Source organism: Corvus kubaryi, unplaced genomic scaffold (genome assembly GCF_017639235.1).
Source record: "Corvus kubaryi isolate FWS band 111438036 unplaced genomic scaffold, C.kubaryi_AGA036_p1.0 37308, whole genome shotgun sequence".
Classification (NCBI taxonomy): Eukaryota; Metazoa; Chordata; class Aves; order Passeriformes; family Corvidae; genus Corvus; species Corvus kubaryi.
Genome location: NW_024581096.1, coordinates 9,652,897 through 9,672,598, shown reverse-complemented (window position 1 = coordinate 9,672,598; position 19,702 = coordinate 9,652,897). Strand labels below are relative to the sequence as shown.

At 41.4% G+C, this 19,702-nt stretch overlaps 1 protein-coding gene across 1 annotated transcript in view; it reads right to left on the bottom strand.

Annotated features, from left to right (window-relative positions):
- OXCT1 (3-oxoacid CoA-transferase 1) overlaps positions 1 to 18,101 on the bottom strand; it is an 81,309-nt gene extending 63,208 nt beyond the window's left edge. Inside the window, exons 1-4 of the mRNA XM_042028431.1 lie at positions 17,903 to 18,101; positions 14,314 to 14,422; positions 12,898 to 12,988; positions 1,048 to 1,183 (exon numbers count right to left, since the gene is read on the bottom strand). Of these exons, the coding sequence (XP_041884365.1) occupies positions 1,048 to 1,183; positions 12,898 to 12,988; positions 14,314 to 14,422; positions 17,903 to 17,974 (408 nt within the window). The 5' untranslated portion in view covers positions 17,975 to 18,101. The remainder of the gene's footprint in view (positions 1 to 1,047; positions 1,184 to 12,897; positions 12,989 to 14,313; positions 14,423 to 17,902) is intronic.
- Between the last annotated feature and the right edge of the window lie 1,601 nt (positions 18,102 to 19,702).

Sequence of the window (19,702 nt, the reverse complement as noted above, 5' to 3'; positions counted from 1 at the left end):
GGTTCCAAGGCTGAGTCCATTATCAAGAGTGCTAGCACCTCTGGGACAGCATATTGAAGGAGAAAGAACTTCTCACAGAGATGTAAGTGCATCCAAGAGCACAGAGAAGTGAGAATATGTGAGAGGAACAGCTCTGCAGGCACCAAGGTGAGTAAGGGAGGAGAGAGAGGAAGTGCACCAGATGCTGGAGCTGAGATTACCCTGCAGCCCATGATGAGGCAGCTGTGCCCCTGCAGCCCATGGTGGGCCACATGGGAGCACAAATCCACCTGCAGCCACTGGAGGACCCAATGCCTAAGCAGGCAAAGGCCCGAAAGAAGGCTGTGACCCCATGGGAAGCCCATGCCGGAGTAGGATCCTGGCAGGACCTGTGGCCCCATGGAAAGAGGAGCCCACGCTGGAGCATGTTTCCTGTCAGGACTTGTGACCCCACAGGGGACTCATGTTGGAGCAGCCTGTTCCTGAAGGACTGCATCCTGTGGAAGGCACCCACACTGGAACAGAGGAAGAGCATGAGGGGTCCTCCTGAGCAGGAAAGAGCAGCACAGTGTGTCATGAACTGACCACAACCCACTATTCCCTCCTCCCCCTGTGCCACTAGCAGAGAGGAGGCAGAGTAAACTGTGAATAAAGTTACAGCTGGGAAGAAGGGAGGGTTGGGGCAAAGCGTGTGTAGTGGGAAGACATGTTAAGATTTGGTTTTACTTCTCTTAGCCTACTCTGATTTGATTGGTGTAAACTAAATTAATTTCCCCAAGCTGAGTCTGTGACGCCCATGATCATAACTGGTGAGGGATCTCTCCCTTTACTTAACTCATGAGTCTTTTGTTATATTTTCTTTCCCCTGTTCAGCTGAGGGGAGTGAGAGTGCAGCTTTGGTGGACACCTGTAGTCCAGTCAGGGTGAGCCTACCACAGATGGCAAGTGCCTTCTGCACACAAGCAAAACATCTGGATTGCAAAACAATTTCATAAGAGCACTTAAGCATTATTCTACTCAGTATTTTAGATGGAAAGAAATCACCAGTCTCTTAGAGACACTCCTTACCTGTGGTGTAAGCTCAACTTCAAGCTCACCAGATAAATACTGGCGTTCAAATTCAGCGTTCTCACCAACATATGATGACACCATGCGCTTTATCTGCTTTGTCTGAAGCAGAAGACCAAGTCCAAAATTGTCAACACTGTGTAGAAAAATCCAGACAATAGAGTTTTGTTGTAAACAAAGCACTTGATAAGCTGTAATGACTTAACAAGAAAGAACAAAGTTATCTCCCCCACACATAAGGAATTGAAGACAAAAACCAAATTCCAGCTTTTAGGGGGGAAAAGCATCAAAGCTACAATTAAAATCTAAGATTTCAGTGTTCAGACCTCGTCTCCTCCAAGATATGGAATACATCCAAAACTTCCCTTTAAAGCCATTTCACATGTTAACAGCTAAAAGTAACAGCTTGACAAGTGGCGTTATTTTACGTATCTACTCCTTTTAAAAGCCTTACCAAATTAATAAAAAGTCAGACATGGCTTTGAGTGAATACAGATATATTTTTGTTTACACTCCTGCTCACCAGGAAAAAGGCAAGTGATTGCTTAGCAGCCCAAGGAGAAAGGCACATTTGTATTTATAATGCTAATTTCTGTATGAGGTAAGAAAATGTTTGTATTTAAATTTTGTTATTATAGTAAATAATTTAATTTCTTACTAAATAACCACCTACTCCAACAAAGGGTTTGGGCACTACAAACAAGATTTTCTTGTCTATGTCAGCTGAAACTGAATGCCAGAGATGTTAGACAACACTTTTCTTGTGCCAGGGCTTCTAAAATGCTGATATCCTTTGTGATGTTTGTCATGCTATACTGTGTACTATTAGATTAGGAACATTTTTCAAGCGTTCCTGCAACCAAGATGCTCTGTAAAAAATGCTACTTCAATTCCAGGAAATACGAGGTTAATATATAAATATGGAAATAAACATAGATGATATGATAAAGACATGTTTCTTTCACTTTTCCAGCACATTATGCAGCATGCCAGCAGAGTGGTACATGTGTGTGAAGCTCCTGCACATTTATGTTGGTCTCTGCATCATATAAGCAGAGAACTCAGACCTTCCAGTCCCTCTATAGAAAAGATGCCATGATCCAGAATTACCTCACAAAAAATGATGTATATCTGCCATTAGTTGGGTCGATTCAATATTATTTAATTATCCACACAACGGGTTGACATTTCAGGATAAGAAATATAGAAGAATATTACAATAATCCTTTAAGATGTCAAGTATTCAGCACTTTGTAATTAACACACACATGCCTACAATATATGAATCCTGTTGAAAACACCATTCCTGAAGAAGAGCTCCAAAAAAGGACAAGGTTCAACAACTTTACTATTATGCAGTATCCATTTTCAAATATAAAAGTAGTAATGCTTGCCAGCCATAGCACAGGCTGCAGTGCTGCTGGTGAAGGGAGAGGGGCTGAGCAAGCAGGACCAGCACCAGTTCCTCATCTCCAACCACAATGCTCCAAGAGTTGCATGGACAGACATGCAGTCACAATGCCTTCGCAACTGCATGCATCATGAGCACTATTTTAAGGTTAGGCCTATTTTAAGGAGATGGCCCACTTCAGTGCATACTCAAGCATTTTGGAAACTGGATGAGAGGAAGTGAAACAAGCTTCTCTCATCTGGTTCTCTGAATTTATTCTATGTTCTCTAGATACAAAAGAATGCGACTTATTATACAAGCTTGCTCTACTCTCCAACTCTGACCTACTAAAAAAACCCTAAAAATCTAACTGTGATGCAACTTCCAAAGAGTTGTGGTGCCAAAGCCTTGGGACTAAAATGTGCGTTGCCTAGAAACAACCTGTGTTTCTAATTCCCTGCAAGAAAACAAATCCTGCAGTTTGAAACTAGAAGAGCTGAGAATAGAGAAGAAAGAGGAGTCTTGTGGGCAAAAGGGATTACAAAATAGAATAAAAATAAAAAAGCCAGAATTTCCTGTATAGGTTAATTTAAAGCAGGGCAATTCCTCTCACATGAAAACCATCAAACCCTGACCTCTCATTATAAAAGGTAGTAAATGAATGTAACAGGGCAGCCAATTCTGATGGGGGTTAAACAGGTTGGTATAACTACAGCACTGTGTGGCGAAAGTAGAGAATTTAAACAAAATTCTGCAGTGCTTTCTAGTGCAAGAACAAGGGGAAGCTTCCTGAACTGCTTGCAAGCCAGAGTTTACAATTTCTGTGTATCATTCAGGTGGTTACACTGCTCTGATCATTACAAATCTTGGAAGCTACCAAATAGAAACAAGCACTTCTGCATGCAAACAATGAAATACTGAGTGTGCATTCACTTAAGAAAGGATGGCAACAGAGGGTCAGATTTGTAATGGTTAAAGGAATTTCTGCTTCATTTCACTAAGATCCATAATCCTTCCTCCTACATTCTCAGAAGCAGCTACTGAAGCATATTGTCCTTAACAGGACTTTGTGTATCATCCTGCAGGATTCCATGTGGATACACTTGATTCCCTGATCTACTACTGTGAGGAATGTTCTCTCAAAAGAAACTCAGTAGTTATGAAGAAATTAAACAGAAAGTTGCACAAAGATGATGCCTTAGGTTTTAACTTTAATATTTTTCAAATCCTGTAGTGCTTAGTGTGTAACTCTGAAGTTTCTTGTAGCCTCTTAATTTCTGCTCTCTCATGCTAGGTAGACATAACAAAGCCTCTCCAGGCCTGCTCTTCAAGGACACTCAGACCATTGTAGGCCCAAAATGTGTAAACCAAAGAGCCTCTAAGGGGGGCAAGCTGTGGGAAACTACATCATTAACTGAAGCTTTAACTGGAGAATTAACCCTGATGTGCTAATGAACCAAACTTATAAAAGCGTGAAGAATTCATGACCTGTCGTCCATCTTGGGGTCCATTTTGGCAACAGCCTCTGGGCTCCCCACGGTGTACCTTTGAAGGCCCTTCAAATAAACACCTACCTTTATTCCCTTATTCTTGTCTAGACTCTGTTTTAGGTGGCCGCTTCAGACGTCAAAGGTTATTTTGTCATGCCAAGTTGTTCTTCACTTCTTAAGTCACTCTTTCTCTTTACCTCAAATGCAGCCAATTTGTTCACAAAATTGCTGTGAGGATCTGTTACTGTGCACACAGGTCACATACAACCTTATTTCCCTAGCACAATGAGAACAGGAATTTCACCTTTCAAAAGTCGTTGTACCAGGAGGCTCTGCCTGCCTGGTAACACAAAATTACTTCAACTCCCACATGCATTTAATCTTCAGAGCAGTGTCACAAAATCCTGTTGCCATTACTCATATGCGGTTTTTTTGGATGTAAATTTCTTTAAAGAAATAGACTGCCATCCATCTTTTTTGAGGGTGCAATCTGCAATCTTCAGGTTTCCAGCTAAAATAACCCTTTTGCACTCACACGCATCAGTTTTCATCTCCGTCCCAAAACCCATTTTGAGCACTTCAACCTATTTTTTGTTTCCTATGTTTTTCTCTTATATCTGAATACCCTAAGAAACAAATATTTCACATAGAAAACACTGTCCTCACTCCTATTTCCCCTACCCTTTGATTTTCATGTGATGTCTCTATCCTAGATTACAAATTTCAAAACCCTCTGGTTTACAGAAAATTCTTTCCATATAACAATTCTATGGCGATTTTAAGTTACTTGTTCTCCCTTTCCATATTTTGTTGCTTTCTTGATTGTGTTGTTTTAAGCACAAGGGCTTTTTAAACTTTTCAGCTTTAATTATGTTTACCCTCAAAATGTTACCCCTAAAATACTGCAGGCATTGTTGTAGGCAACACTCCGTCTGTCAAACAGCAACCATAGAAAGAAAAAAAGAACCTTTACTGAGTGCATGAAAAGAATACATCCCATACACCTATTTCAAAAGTTGGATTCAGTCCTTTAAAAATTAAAAGAAAGGTAAATGCAATAAAAATATGTTGCTCTAGATAGGAAGGAAGAAGGCGTGACAGAAGTTGACATAGTTGTTTCGTGTGCTGGCACATTAGTGCTAGACAGTGAATGTGTTCTTTTACCCTCAGAATTGTTTGGATGTCTAGAAGTTTCCCCATTCTGTATTAGGATGAAAAGTGAATCAACAGAATACATGAAACATATATAGGAAAAGAGATCTAACTAGGCATTCATCAAGGACATAGGTGACCCAAGTTCCCCAAATTATTGATGCAGACAAGAAAAATTAAGGAGGTCTGACTGTCTAGCAATACACTGCCTCCTATTGTTTTGTCCCTCTCAGACCCACAAAACCTTCCTGTCAAAAACTATGTCGGCCTTTTGTAATCAAAAAAATTAGCCAAAGATGACTCCTAGACAGATCTAGCCCACACATCTTCAGTATACTGGAAGGAGTCAAAGGCAACATTTCAGTATCTCACTGCAGATAAACAACAATCTGAAGCTCTCAGACCTTCTTCTTTGGTGGCTCAAGCATAACACATTCTAGCATCCAGCATTGCAGTGAAGAAGAGATTACCTAAGTTTCCAAGCTGGTAAAAGCCTCACACACCAACAAGCCCCGCACAGCCTGATGAGGCAGGAAATAGAAATTTGCATTCTTATGCAGAAAAAATGGATACTTGGAATGTCACACAGTCTGGCACAAAACATACAATGGCTTATCGTTAGGGGGTTTTCTGAGTAAAAGGAGACATTATAGGACAATTACAACTTTCCTCTCTCTCTGCCTTTGTAAAGACATTTATTTGTTTCTAAAAAAAGTGGGTGTGGTCAGAATAGACTGGCTGCCCTTACTGGATGGCAAGCAGCATCAATTAGAATGAGAGTTTCCTTCTAGATTTCTTAAAGAGATCGCTTCCCCTACAGTCATTGTCCAAAGATTCTCCAGAAGGTGATATTCCTGGGAGATTACACAAGACCAGAAGTCTTGATTATGAAATATTAACATGAATATCTTGAGATCTGGAGAATTAAAACGTTGGCCAAGGAGCTAACATGATACACCACCTGATCTTTCTCCTCTCATAATTTGGAGACTGGAAAGGTAAGGGGGTAACTACATCACCCCTGAGAAGGAAAAGAATGCAGTAAGAATCCTGAGGCAAGGCTCCACCTCAGGCAGAAGCTGAAGTTTCTGCAGCTAGCTGTTGCTGAAAAAAAATGCATATTAATAGCTGGTCCTACTCCTGGAAAACGTTTTATGTAAAGGCACCTGTCACCTTCTGGAGAGAGACGAGCAGTCTTTTTAGGCATTCATAAGCTCCAAGTGTTACATAACGAAGCATGAAACTTGATAACAAATGGACCTGTTCCAGAGCTAGAAATTTTCTTGGCAATAGGCTAGGAGTGGGGAAAGGAAATCATTTCCTCTGACATTCTCTACGTAGAAGAGGAGAGGCTGGTTTTATTTGCAACATCAGCTTTTCAGTCTTCAAAAGGATTTGCTCCAAGTTACATGCAATTATGTCTTCTGACAGATCCACAATTCCTAGGGAAGAGTAGATCTGCTTCCCAACTAAAAGGAATGCATCAATCACTACCTGCTTGGCATTTCTTAGTTGCAGAGTCTTAAGCTTTCAGGCTCACAGGGGTGCCTGACTATAACATGAAACTTTACCAACATGGAAGTTATATGGATAGAGGTACCACCTGAGTTCTTAGGGACACACATTCTTAGATCCACAAAAATAAAGTATAATCCTGGCAGCCCCAGAAAGAGATCCTTAACAGTCTTTGTTAGAAAATGAGTAAATGCCTACTAGATGGTGTTTGCCAAAAGACACTGGACTAAAGGGAAGGCATACCCAGGGCAAAATTAATGTAGACAATCAGTCATATAACAGCTCTTCATAACTCATCTTCCCCAGTCTTACAGCTGGCTCATAACGAGACTATGTCCCACAATACTTTCTCCATGTGTTACACTGGAAGATTATTAAAGAGCCAGCTCAGATGATATTCTGTTTCTCCTTCTCTGTCCCCCACTTCCATAAGGGTACAAAGAATGAGAACAAGATGAGGAGTAGGAGTTACCTAACAGAGACAGAAAAACAGATTCAGCTCACAGAAAGGTAAATTATTCAGAGATATAATGCTTATTTGCCTTGTTGTTTCTTGTCTTAGCCAAATGCCTTGACACTGTCTTCAGGCACCTTCTTTACATAGCCATATATCTGATTGCAAATTGCTTAATGGAAAGCAAAAAAGAGAGGCTGAAGCTCTCTAAAGACTGAGAAAAGAGGAGGAAGAGAAAAATATGGGTGCTGCCATATGCTATGGCAGTCCTGTTCAGGAGAAAAAGAGATGAAGGTAGTGAGAAAGGGAGGGGAGGGAGGAAAGTAGGAAGGGAAGAAGGGAGGGAGGGAGGGAGACAGGAAGGAAGGCAGGAAGGAAGGCAGGAAGGAAGGCCACAGTTGTAGAAAATCACAAAGCCCTGTGTGCAAACTGGTGTGCCTGAGCCTTAATCTCCTTCTACTCCTTCCCTGAAGTGTCTGCACTGCACCCTTGTCCCTCTGCTACTGAAGTCTTCTCATGGGAACTCTGTCCTCTCTGCTCTCATAACTTCATCTCAAGTCTCACAGCAAAACAGCAGTACTGTTCCACCACCATCCTCCTCCAAAAATGATGCTCTTCTCATCTGAGAATGATGGGTGCAGGCAGATAGGCCAAATCCATACATGGCAGATAATTTCTGAAGAGAAGAAATACTGTACATTGCACTGTTACATGAGCAGCAAGGTCTCCTCTCTTCACATTCCTTTCTGGTACGAAATGGCATCCTGTGTTTTTATGACAAGTAAAACAACTCTATTCAGAACTTTTAAAATGTACCATATTTTTCCTTCACAGAGAAGTTATATGTTATAGAAGTAATCTGATAAATATTTTAACTTGATCATGAAACCATCATACTTCAAAAGTCACCTAGCTGAAAGATAGGTTTAACTTTCACTGTCACTGTTCTATATCCAATTCCTCAACCATGTTGAGTTCTATACCTATTTTTTTCTCATTTGTAATCACAACCAGAAAGTTATCTCCACAGCTGATTTTTCAATAGTTCCACATAGTACAAAGTTAGTACAATTTTCCCTGCCAAAATCCTAAATAACCTTCACACTAAAATTAGCTAGATGACCTAGGCAGATTTTCAGGGATTTGCAGTTCACACAGTGTCACCAATTTAACAGCTGTAACAAAGCATCTGATTAGATTCTTTATAAAGAATGCAGACAATAAAAAATAAAAAAATCAAAGTCAAATAACTAAATTCACTGAAAATATATACCTTGTCGCCTGAATTTGGTAATTTGCCATGTGCAGGATTTTACATAACTCCTCTCTCTCTACCAAGAGAGGTAAGAGTCACTGCTGACCTTGTATTTCATTTCTGAAAGTATATTTAATTTGAGATACTTGAATTTCTTATGGATATACAAAAATGACACACATGAGGTAAGACACTCTGAGCATGACCTTGATCCCATCTTTGTGCACATACCCGCCTCCTTGCCAGTCCCTCAAACATTTTCACTTACATTTTAACTTTCTGAATCAAGAGATTATCAAATTTGCTCCACTAAAACCACTTGATACCTAACACTATACAGAAAAACTTCACAACCTTCTGTGAATTTGGAATGCGATTTCCACATGATGGTATATACACATTTACATTTGAATATGTTTTTAATAAGTGTAAGTAATACAAAGACAGATAAATAGATAAATAGCTAGATGGATGGATGGATGGATGGATGGATGGATAGATAGATAGATAGATAGATAGATAGATATTATAGTAACAATATCAGTGGAATTAAGCCAATGAGTTACATGCAAGAAAAAACAGGGAATCTGTGGCGAAGATGGCATTTTGGTTTCAACAGAAACATAACATTCAAAGAAATGACTGAAAAATCAGACAACCTTTAACTTACATAACATTTATCAAACCTGTCTTAAATTCAAAATATTTAATTGCTAATATAAAGATACCTTTTGTGCTTTAGAATAAGGGGTGCAGTAAGTTTACCACTGCATCAGATCCCATAGAGTACTGCCTTTTGGAGATCTGGAAACCACAAATAGCCCAGCCCATTAGGAAAGCAAGGGTATTATGCTTCACAGAGCTAAGTAATGACACTCAGGCATCATGATTAGAAGTGGAAATGCTTATCTCAAAGTCATCTTCTCCTTCCTAATGTATAACACTGTAACATTAAAAGACCTTCAAAAAGGGTACAGAGACCAAAGGTTCAAAAAGCTGGTAATGCCTTATAAGAACAGTCTGAACCAGTGATAATCTGATATATGCTGTCCATCTCCTTTCAGATGATCACCCAGGTGATAAGCAATTAAGATCTTAACTGTGACTTCTCTATTTTTACTGTAAGTGAAAGGCTTTTGTTCAAGACTACTGCATTCCAAAAGGATGCATTTTTAAGTCTCAAAAGCAGACAAAGCCCAAAGTTGATAAAGCAATCAGATCACACATACAGTTATCACAAGTAATGGGGTTCATTTTCACTCTGCACAAATTCAGCCTATTGGGGTGGTTGAATGAATGAAATGTTGATTTCAGAATGTGATTATAGCGAAAACTATTTATACATTTTATTAAGCACAATTAATTAAAAATAATAATTTCATGCACTTTTTTTTAACTTTCATTTTAAATATTTGGCTGTGCTGACACGAAGATAGCTTCCGTTGCAACACAGGTCCTGAAACAACAGGTCTGACAGCCTGCATTATGGAAGTCTTAGCATAGGCTGATCCAAAACATCCAAGTCCCAAGTTCCAAGTAACTTGAAAACAGTATGCAACAAGATACCATGAAGTTACATGGAGGTGAAAAAACAGACAAAAAGGTACTGTATACTAATCACAACTATGTTGGGAATTTACTGAATCAATGTTTAAAATAAGCTTTTAAAAATTTATTTATTTATTTATCCATTCATTCATTTTCATTTATTTATTGTTTTTATATATTTTTATTAATTTTAATACTGGCAAATGTGGAACAAACCAAATTTAAACAAGAATGAAGAAAATCTTTAATAAAATGGATTTTGGTAGCTTACTGAGACAGAATACTCTCAATTTAAAGGGCTTACAAAAACAGTGTAAAGAAAGTATTTACAGTATGAACAATATAAGCAAAACAAGTTATAAGGGAAGCTGTGAGAGGTTGTATTTTAGAAGCACACCTATCTGTCGCAGTTATCTTTCACTATTGCCCTGGTTCACAAGCTTCAGTTTCCCCTGCAGCAAGTTGTGTAAATACCAGAGGGACTGGATATTTGAATTGCTTCACTTTCAAACACTTTGCCTTGTTTGGCCTGGCAAAAGAGTAACTGCTCTTAAAGCTGTTGTTTCACTGGCTAGCACACAGCATGAGCACAGCAGCAGACAGCAAGCTGAGCAGTGTGACAAAGAGCACCCCATACACTACTGTACAACCTGTCATTGAAAAGCCTTAAAAAGGCCAAAGACAGGACTTCACCTGCCAGCAATGACATGATTTGAACAAGTTTTTGAAGGAGGAATCTCCTCCCAATTACACTGCAGCACAGAACAGTAAGTAGGATGTGAACTTGTGAACATCCTACTCCTTTAAAGTTATTTGCAGACACTGTTAAGCATTTCTAGGCTCTGCTGAACCTTGTTTCCAGCTAGAAAAGTTGGCAAGAACGCTTCAGGACTTCCTAATTACTGCTTTCCCTTAGATGTAAGTGAACCACTGTCTCCATTGCTGCTATTTTAGTTATAAACAGATAGCTCTGTAGCACATTCCGTGGTTCTTGCATATTGAAAGGCATGTGACTTAATCCATGTAGCTGCACTGCTGTCCAGAATAGGCTGTCTGTCTATGTACTTGGCTCTTCCCTGCTCCAGTTACAAGCTAACCCCACTGCAGGATGAGAAAACCTGACCACAACCAATTACCTCCTATTGGCTGGAAGAGCTGGAGAAAAGAAAGCAGCTGCAGTGAAGAAACTGAAACACAGCCAGGCATCAACTCCAGCACAAGGTCACCAAAGAAAAGCACACTAAACCATATGGCAATTTGAAAATGGGAAATTACTCATCCCACAAAGTGCCTGACACCTCAAGGTTACAAGAACAATTCACCCTTTGAATACGACTGCTGCAGGGTATATTGCTGCTGTGCTACTTCAGTCGTAAAGGCATTTATTAGTGCTGCAATACTTGATAACACCACTATACTTTTGGACATGGTATTAGAAGATGCTAAGAAGATGCATGGTATTAGAAAAGCAGGCTTTTTGACATGCTAATTAGAAGATTAGAAATGGTATTAATTGCTGTGTTGAGAATTCTTACTCTATTTCTGACAACAGCTGTGTTTTAACCTGGTTCCCAAACACTACCAAACTATAGCAGTAGTAATACAGTAAATAAAAAGATAGATTAAGCAGTTATTTTATTATTAATTAAATTTCAAACTAAATTATAGTGTTCAACAGGAGAGTAAAACTTGTATTTTTACAAACTAGACTTGAAAAAAACCTCTAGATGCCCTTAAGCATTTTTAAATTGTTACACTGTTCTGTGAGGAACTTTCCAGGTTTTCATGAACGTTCATGGAAAACTAGTTTCAAGAAAACAGGAATTAAATTTTGCTTTCCTGCCAGCAACCAGGAGTCTTACAGAAATCACTTCAGCCTCAAAATCCAAAGAACTTTCAGGAAAGTTAACATTATTTCAACAAAAATTAATTCTAGCCTATAACATCACCAACTATACTCAGAATACAATACGAAATGTCTTCTTTTTCATCCTATTCCACAGTGGTCCTCTTTTCACTTTTTCTCATTTTCAAACTTTTGCCCCGCCCTCAGGAACACCTCTGCAATCTCTCTATCTGCAAATATATGCATGTTATTCAAAAATAAGGCTATGAGGAAAGTTAATGATCTCTACTCTAGTGCTTGATCTTTCCACTCAAAATTATTTGTCTCTTTCTTTCTCCTTTTTATCATCCAGCAGAAATTGTTTCCCATAAGATTCTAAGGAGCTTAAGTTTGACTGTGTATGTACCAAATACCAATACAAATCATCTGTTATCCAATGAATGTGCAATTCATATTTTGCATATTAATATTTTTATTCAATTTCATTTATATTTTTATCAATGCACTTCAATGGAAGTGGCTGTAGTTATTTCTCTATGTGGAGATCATTAGGTATTGTGGAGTTTACTATGAACAGTTTGTGTAAAAACTAGCCTGAATGAGAAGCTGAGAAATTATACGTGAAAGAAGTATTCTCACTGCCAACCCCACAGGAATTTCTTAATAGGCAAACATTTAAAAAAAAATCAAAAATTTCAAGACCCATTAAAGAGACTCTCCATTTTTTCATTGCAGATATTCTCCACTGTTTCTGTGTTGCCTGGAGTTTTTTTAAAGTAACAGAAATACAGTAAGAGGGTCAGAAAGCACCAATCTGAGTTTAAAAAAATATATCCCCATTTGGAACTTCATAAAAACACACACATACACACAAAATCATTGATACTACATTTAAAGTATCTAAGTTAGACTTTCCAGTTGCAGTCAACCAGTTAAATATATATAAATTTAAATATAAATACTTATAGTAACATAATTGCAACTCTCTACAGCATGACAACTGGTCCCTGAAAAAGTTGAGTATCATATAATACTGAACTTCCTGGGCTCCTTCCAAAAATAACACTTTCAAACCAAGCTGTCTTGTTAATATGAAAATTATGATGGTGAAAAGAAAGATTTTTTCATATATATCAGCATTTTCACATAATTGGAATCTTTAGTCTCTACTTATTAAACCACAGACTTATGAATACCTACCCTGCATTGTTACTGACTGCTGTTATTCCCTTTACTCCAGTCTTCAGTAAACCTCCAATGAGGTTTTCAGGAATCCCACACAATCCAAAACCTACACAAAATACAAGAAAATTGATTATGTAACAAGTGTTTGAAAGACCACAGATAGTTCAGAAGTATGGGAATTAAAAATCCTTTCTGAGTAGAATAAGCTCTTTAGTCAATTAAATAAATCAGCATTTCTGGAAAGAGTTACCCCTAGTACTGAAATCTCCCACTCACCAGATACTTCCCAATTTGGATGAAAGCTGTTTACCCATCAGAGTGGGCCTTTGGGGAAGCGCTCCTAATGTGAGTCCTCAACCCTGTATTCATTATTCCTCCTTCTCTTTCTACCAACTTAACCTTCCTATCTTTGCTGCACATCCCATACAACTTAGCCTGTAATTAGGTGATAAAAATCTGGGAGTCGGAACACCCTTGGGAAGATGTCTAACTGGAATCACAGTAATTTAGATCTCCACAGAGGCACAAGTGCCTCACACTCTATTATGTGAGAATCCAGTACACCTAAAATGAAACACTATGTCACTCTACAAGCACTACCTTTTCACAGAACCACTGAATCAATTAGGTTCTAAAAGACCTCTGAGATCAAGGCCAACCTACGTTGGCCTCAAATCTTCTTTTCTTCAAGCAATAACAACAACAAAAAGAGACAAACAAAAACTCAAAATTCCTGCAGAAGGAATTTTGCCGCATTACATATCTCCATTGAAGTTTCCCATGTTTTACAATTAATTACTTCAGCAATATTAAAACAACCTAATAAATAGATAAATCACTTTTTTTTAATGCAGACTGAACAGCATGAAATTGTGGAAAGCATCTACAATATCCAAAAGCTCAGGTCACAGTGAAAGTTAGTATGACACAACTTCTTGACTCTTCTGGAAATGCCTCACATAAGCATTAAGTGTAACATAGATAAGTATTATCTTCACTTCCTTACACAGAAACAGGTTAGGTAATTTGTTCAAGGTCACAGGGACCCAGAAAGGCGGCAGACAAAGGCTATAGCGAATGCTAACATAAAATAATCAAACCAATTTGTATTTATTCACCATGTGAAATAACAATGTTATCTTGAAAATACCCAAGCTCATTTTCTGGATTCAAACAAATAGAGTCCAATTTTTGCTAGTGGGGAAAAAAAACCTAATTATTTTTCTGAGGCTTCTTCCCCTGTGACACAACCTGGATTTTCTCACTGGAAGAGTATACCCCTCATGAGCGGAGTAGGAAACCACTTGTTTAAAAAAACATGGAATTCCATGGATTCTCAAATTAGTTACTAGTAAAAGAAAGAAGGTAAATGAGTAAAAAGCATCTTATTAATATAACATGATTGCTTCCATAAAGAATTTAAATATTTACCACCAACAAGTATAGTTGCCCCATTGGGTATATCTTTTACAGCTTCAACAGGATCAGTGTAAAATTTGGTGTTGCGATGACAGCTGGTAGACAAATAGCATCCACAAATCTGCAACAACAATAAAATTAACAAGTGAATGAACAAAAGGCATTATACAGTAGCTTTGTAATGAAGACCATGCCTCTAGCTAGATAGGGGAGGAAATAGATAAAAAGAAATATTGCTACTGTAAATACTAAGCGGAGGGGGAAGGGGGGGAGCCGTGGGGAGGAGGGAGGGAAATACGGTGCAGGTCTCCAAAACAAGAGAATTTCATCCTGAATTACTGACAAATTGTGGCTTTCTGAGAACAGATTTACAAATGCAATTCCTCAGCACGAGTTGGAGCCATCCACAGACTTCTTAAACCTATACATTGCTACATGAGCTTCAAAGACATCCAGACACTAAACATAAACTGCTGAAAGAACGACACACTGCCACAAAATTTGAGTGGAAGCCAAGGAACAACAGGAAGGACAGCATTGTACTGGCAGTATGGTAAGCAGGGACACCCTTCCACACAGTGAACCCTCCCCCAGCTTCCTCGTGCAGTCTTAGAGCTCCCTGTGTTGTTGAAGAACAGCTCAGAATCAAGAAGACTCCAAGGAATGCATGAACTGTGGAGGACAAGAGGGAAATCAATACAAATCCCACCCCCAAACCTGGACCTTACAGTGCAAAGCCATTACACAGTAGTCACCACAACTTACGCATGTACCATGATGCCTTAGGTCACAGCTACCTTTTTTTCTCTTTAAGTATTTACCACTAATAATTAATGCATTAATACTACGCAAGCATTTGTTCAGGCACCAGAAGAAAAACTGACACTTAAGTCACTATGTTGAAACAGTCTCAATAAATTCAGAAAATCTGGAAGCTAAAGTACTACCTACTGGTGTTTCAACTTCTAGCTTGATAGCAAAAGTGAAAAATTTATATTGTGAAAGAGGGAGAAGAATTAATAAATCAGCAAGGAAATCTACACATTTTAAAGACAATAGTCCAATTCTTCCCTGAAGAGTTACCTTAAGAATTACCTACAGTTACAATCAGGGCAACAATCTTTGGCTCGGTTTCAATATTACACAAGCTGTCCTCTTTATAAAATTAAACCTGCAAGAGTTTATACTGAATATTAAGTAAACCTTTCTGAATGGAAGCTTACCTCCTTCCCAGTGGAAACACTAATGTTGCTCTGCTTTGATGCGCTCAATAAAAAGTCAGTATGTGGGTCGTAAGAAACAATGTCATGTGAGAAAAACTACAACAGCCTTCTGCATGCTAAATTATACTATGCATGTTTCACCACTGATCCATGGCATTCAAAAAGTCATGGAGTCAGGTGCAGTCCCTTGAGACTTCCCTGAGGGAAACATTGTGCCCATCTTTAAAAAGGGTAAAAGGAGGATCCCAGGAATTACCAACCTGTCAGCCTCACCTCTGTGCCTGGGAAGATCATGGAACAGATCTTCCTAGAAGCTGTGCTAAGGCACATGGAGGACAAAGAGGTCATCTAGGACAGCCAACACAGCTTCAGGCAAGTCCTGCCTGACCAACCTAGTGACCTTCTGTGGGGGAGTGACCACATCAGTGGACAAGAGAAGGGCTACAGATTCATCTGCACTTCTGTAAAGCCTTTGACACGGTTCCCCACAACATCTTTGTCTAATTTGGAGAGAGATGGATTTGATTGCATGGATTTGGTGGATGAGGAATTGGTTGGATGGCCACATCCAGAGCAGAGTGGTCAATGACTCAGAGTCCTGATGGATATTGGTGATGCCTGGTGTCCCTCAGGGACTGGTACTGGGACCACAACTGCTTAGTATCTTCATCAATGACAAAGAGAGATCAAGTACACCCTCAGCCAGTTTGTAGGTAACACCCAGCTATCCAGCGCAGCTGACACCCTGAGGGGCAGGAAGCCATCCAGAGGGACCTGGACAAGCTCAAGAAGTCAGCCCATGGGAATCTTACAGGGTTCCACAAGGCCAAATGCAAGGTGCTCCATCTGCATCAGGGAAATCACAGGCCTGAGTACAGACTGGGAGAAGAACTCATTGACTCATAGGTGCTGCTGGTGGGTGAGAGGCTGGACATGACCTAGCCATGAGTACTCACAGCCATGAGAGCCAAATGTGTCCTGGGCTGCATCCAGAGCCCCCCGTGGGCAGCAGGGGAGGGAGGGGATTGTGCCACTCTGTTTCACTCTGCTGAGACCCACCTGGAGCACTGCATCCAGCTCTGGGGTCCTCTGAACAGGAAAGACATGGACCTATCAGAGCAGGTCCAGAGGAGTGTTAAGTGCTGGCAGCCTTGGGAATCACAGTACAACAGGGCTGCAAGAAGGCTCAAGGGCCAGGGCTGGAGGGAGGCCGGGCCTCTGCTGTGTCCCTGTACCCATGCATAGGAAAGTATTTCAGAGGCCATGTGGTACCTTTTCTTTAATCTTCCCGTGTGCAACACTGGTGAACAGAGCAGCATGTGTTACAAAAGCATGCATTCGCAGGTTGGATGCCTCTAATGAGTGTATCTGCCCTTCTATCCTAAATATGTTCCTCTCAGTCCCTTTCCTACCCACCCTGTCATTTGAGAGCAATGGGCTTTCGGGGACCTGAGGCAGCAGGGATCACCTATGCTTCCCTGCACACCAAAGCAGCAAGCTAAGATCTCAGGAACGGGCAGCAATTCTGGTAGGTTTAAGAAAGTAACATGGAGACAGATGAGCTCCTAGAATAATCAACAGAATTTAAGTAAATTATCTGGAAAAGCAAAAATATGACTTAGTAAAACAAAATCTGAAAGTGTTAAGATCTGTACGTAAGGATATCAGAAGCAGTAAACACAGGCATGAGAAGGTGAGCTTTTTCAACTAAAATAAACTAAGAAAAGCCACAGAGACACTTCTGGACGAAGCGACAAAAAATAACTTTGCTATGGTTACATGTGGGCTGGAAACCATTAAATCTGCGAGGTTTGGCGGCCGCTTCCTACAGGAAGGGCAAAGCAAGCGAGCGAGGGAGCTGCACGGCTGCACAGCACACGTTTATGGAAAGCGGTAGATGGCGGGGCTGCCAGCAAGCTCCGCACACCTGCTCCCCACCTCCGGGCGAGGAGGCGGTGAGAGCAACATGGGAATACACAGTAACACACTGTAACTATGCCGCCTTCTGAAATGATGGGGAATAAAAAAAAAAAATTGAATATAAAAACAAGACCAAAAAACCTCACAGTCAACTCTCCATGCCGCCTCTCAAGGTCACCGCATCCCCACCCGCCGCCGGGCCCGGGCCTGCAGCGGGGCCGCTCTCTGCCCTCCCTCCTCGCCCCCGCCGCCTGCGGGACTCCCGCGGGACAAACCCTCGAGAACAAAGCCATCGCTTCCCCGCGGGGCGGCCGCCCACCCGGGGCTCGGTCACCCCCCGCGACACAGGCCGATCCCGGCGCGGACGGCCGCGAGTGGGCTCCCCGCCAAGGTCTCCCGGTGGGCAAGGCCAGGCGGAGGGGCTCGGACCCGCCTTCCCCGCCGCCCCTCGCCCTTACCTCAGCCTTGCGCGCGGCGGGGAGGAGGATGCGGCGGCCGAGGGGCGCCAGGAGGAATTTGAACGCCGCCATCTTCGCGCTGCGCGGCTCTCGGGGAGCGGAGCGGGGTCGCGGGCCGGGCCGAGCCGGGGCGGCGGCTGTGAGAGCCCAACGCGGGACGAGGGGAGCGGGAGCGGCGGGACGGCGGATCCCGCGGGCGGAGGGAGGGCGAGGGGCTCGGCCCTGACGTGCGCTGACGTCGGTGCGCCCGAGGCGGGGCCGCCAACCGAGGGGGACCGGAGGGTTGAGCGGCTCTCGGCTCCCCTCGGCCACCGGCCCTGTCCGGGACCGGGGAGAGCTGTCCAGCCGCCCCGCGGCTGCCGAGCACACGCAGCCCGTCCCGGGCGCTGTCCCACGGGAGGGAGCAGCCCCCACTGATAGCTACCAGTGATACCCCGCTCCATCGTCAGCGGTTTTGTTCATAAAATCCCTCAGAACCCGCGCAAAACACAGGTGGGCAAAATGTATCAATCAGCGGCGCTTCAGTGTTACAATGCTACAATCACTTCAGAAAACAAGAGCTGTTCCTGTTTTCCTTTCCTTTTCCCTCTTTTCCTTTCCACGATTTCCACAAATGGACAACTGAGATGTGCAATCTCACCTGTTTCCCCTGTGAAGTTAAGGTGGCTTAAATTTCTGTGCTGTCACTTTGTGACCAAGGGCTAGCATCACGGGAATTAAGGAAAAGGCAGAGGCTTTTCAGTGGTTAAGTTTCCAGTGCATAGTCCTCAGGGTGACCCAGACTCCCGTAAGCACATGGTCTCCAAAGAGCTCTGGGATGCTATGTTTGGGTGGGAAAATGTTACTAGAATAGATGTATACTTTTTGAAGCAGCAGCCACATGATGTGAACTGCTGGCCCTTCTGCTGCTGCCAGAAGGAAAATTCAAAGCATGCCTCTGCTATTATTTACACTTTCTAAAAATACCCCACATGATCAGTGCATGCTCTAACGATGCCCAATGCAACAGAAGAATTCACAGAAAAAATGTGAGAAGCTGTTTAGAGACAGGAAAAGAGAAATTCTCCTCACACACATGACAGGAGGTCACACTTCTGCCAGGTCATGCTGACCTTTGTCTTGTTTCCAGGCTGTTTCCAACACAGCTGCCAGCCTCACTAATTTGCCATTGTGGTAATCAACATGCAGAAGGATAAGTTACAAGGAAAACAAGGCCTTCAGAGTGTGCTGCTTTGTCTACAAAGTGTTCTTGCACAACCTGTCCATTTTATTCAGAGCCTACCTGGTGGTGATCCGTGGCCTGCGGCATGCCATTCTCTTATAAGACCATTTTAAAAGGTGCTGGTTCCTGTACTTACAGTTCATGTAACAGGCAAACCTTGCAGATATCAGTGAAGCGTGGTGGGGACACCTTCACTGTCATGAAGGTTTTCAGTTGTTTTGGGGTTTTTTTCCTAGTTATTCACCCTATTTAGCTAGTCAGTTAAGTCTGGGGCAGTTCCAAGTGAAAAAAGCTACAAATTACGGGGGCATAATGAACTAAAACCAAAATAAAAGCACAGCTTGTATTCTTCCAGGACTAAGCATTAGTAGAAAAGTTTCACAGGACTGGATTTCTGAACCTTGGTTCTACCTAAATTTCATATTAACAAGTAAATTCCTTACGAAAACTTGTCTAAAGAAAGTTTATTCTCTTCAGTAAGTTATCTTTCTTTGAACCAACAGTGTGCACTCTAGAACTTACCAAAGAGTTCAGTGTTGAGTATTTGTTATATATCCAGCTAGCACTTATTTTGCATA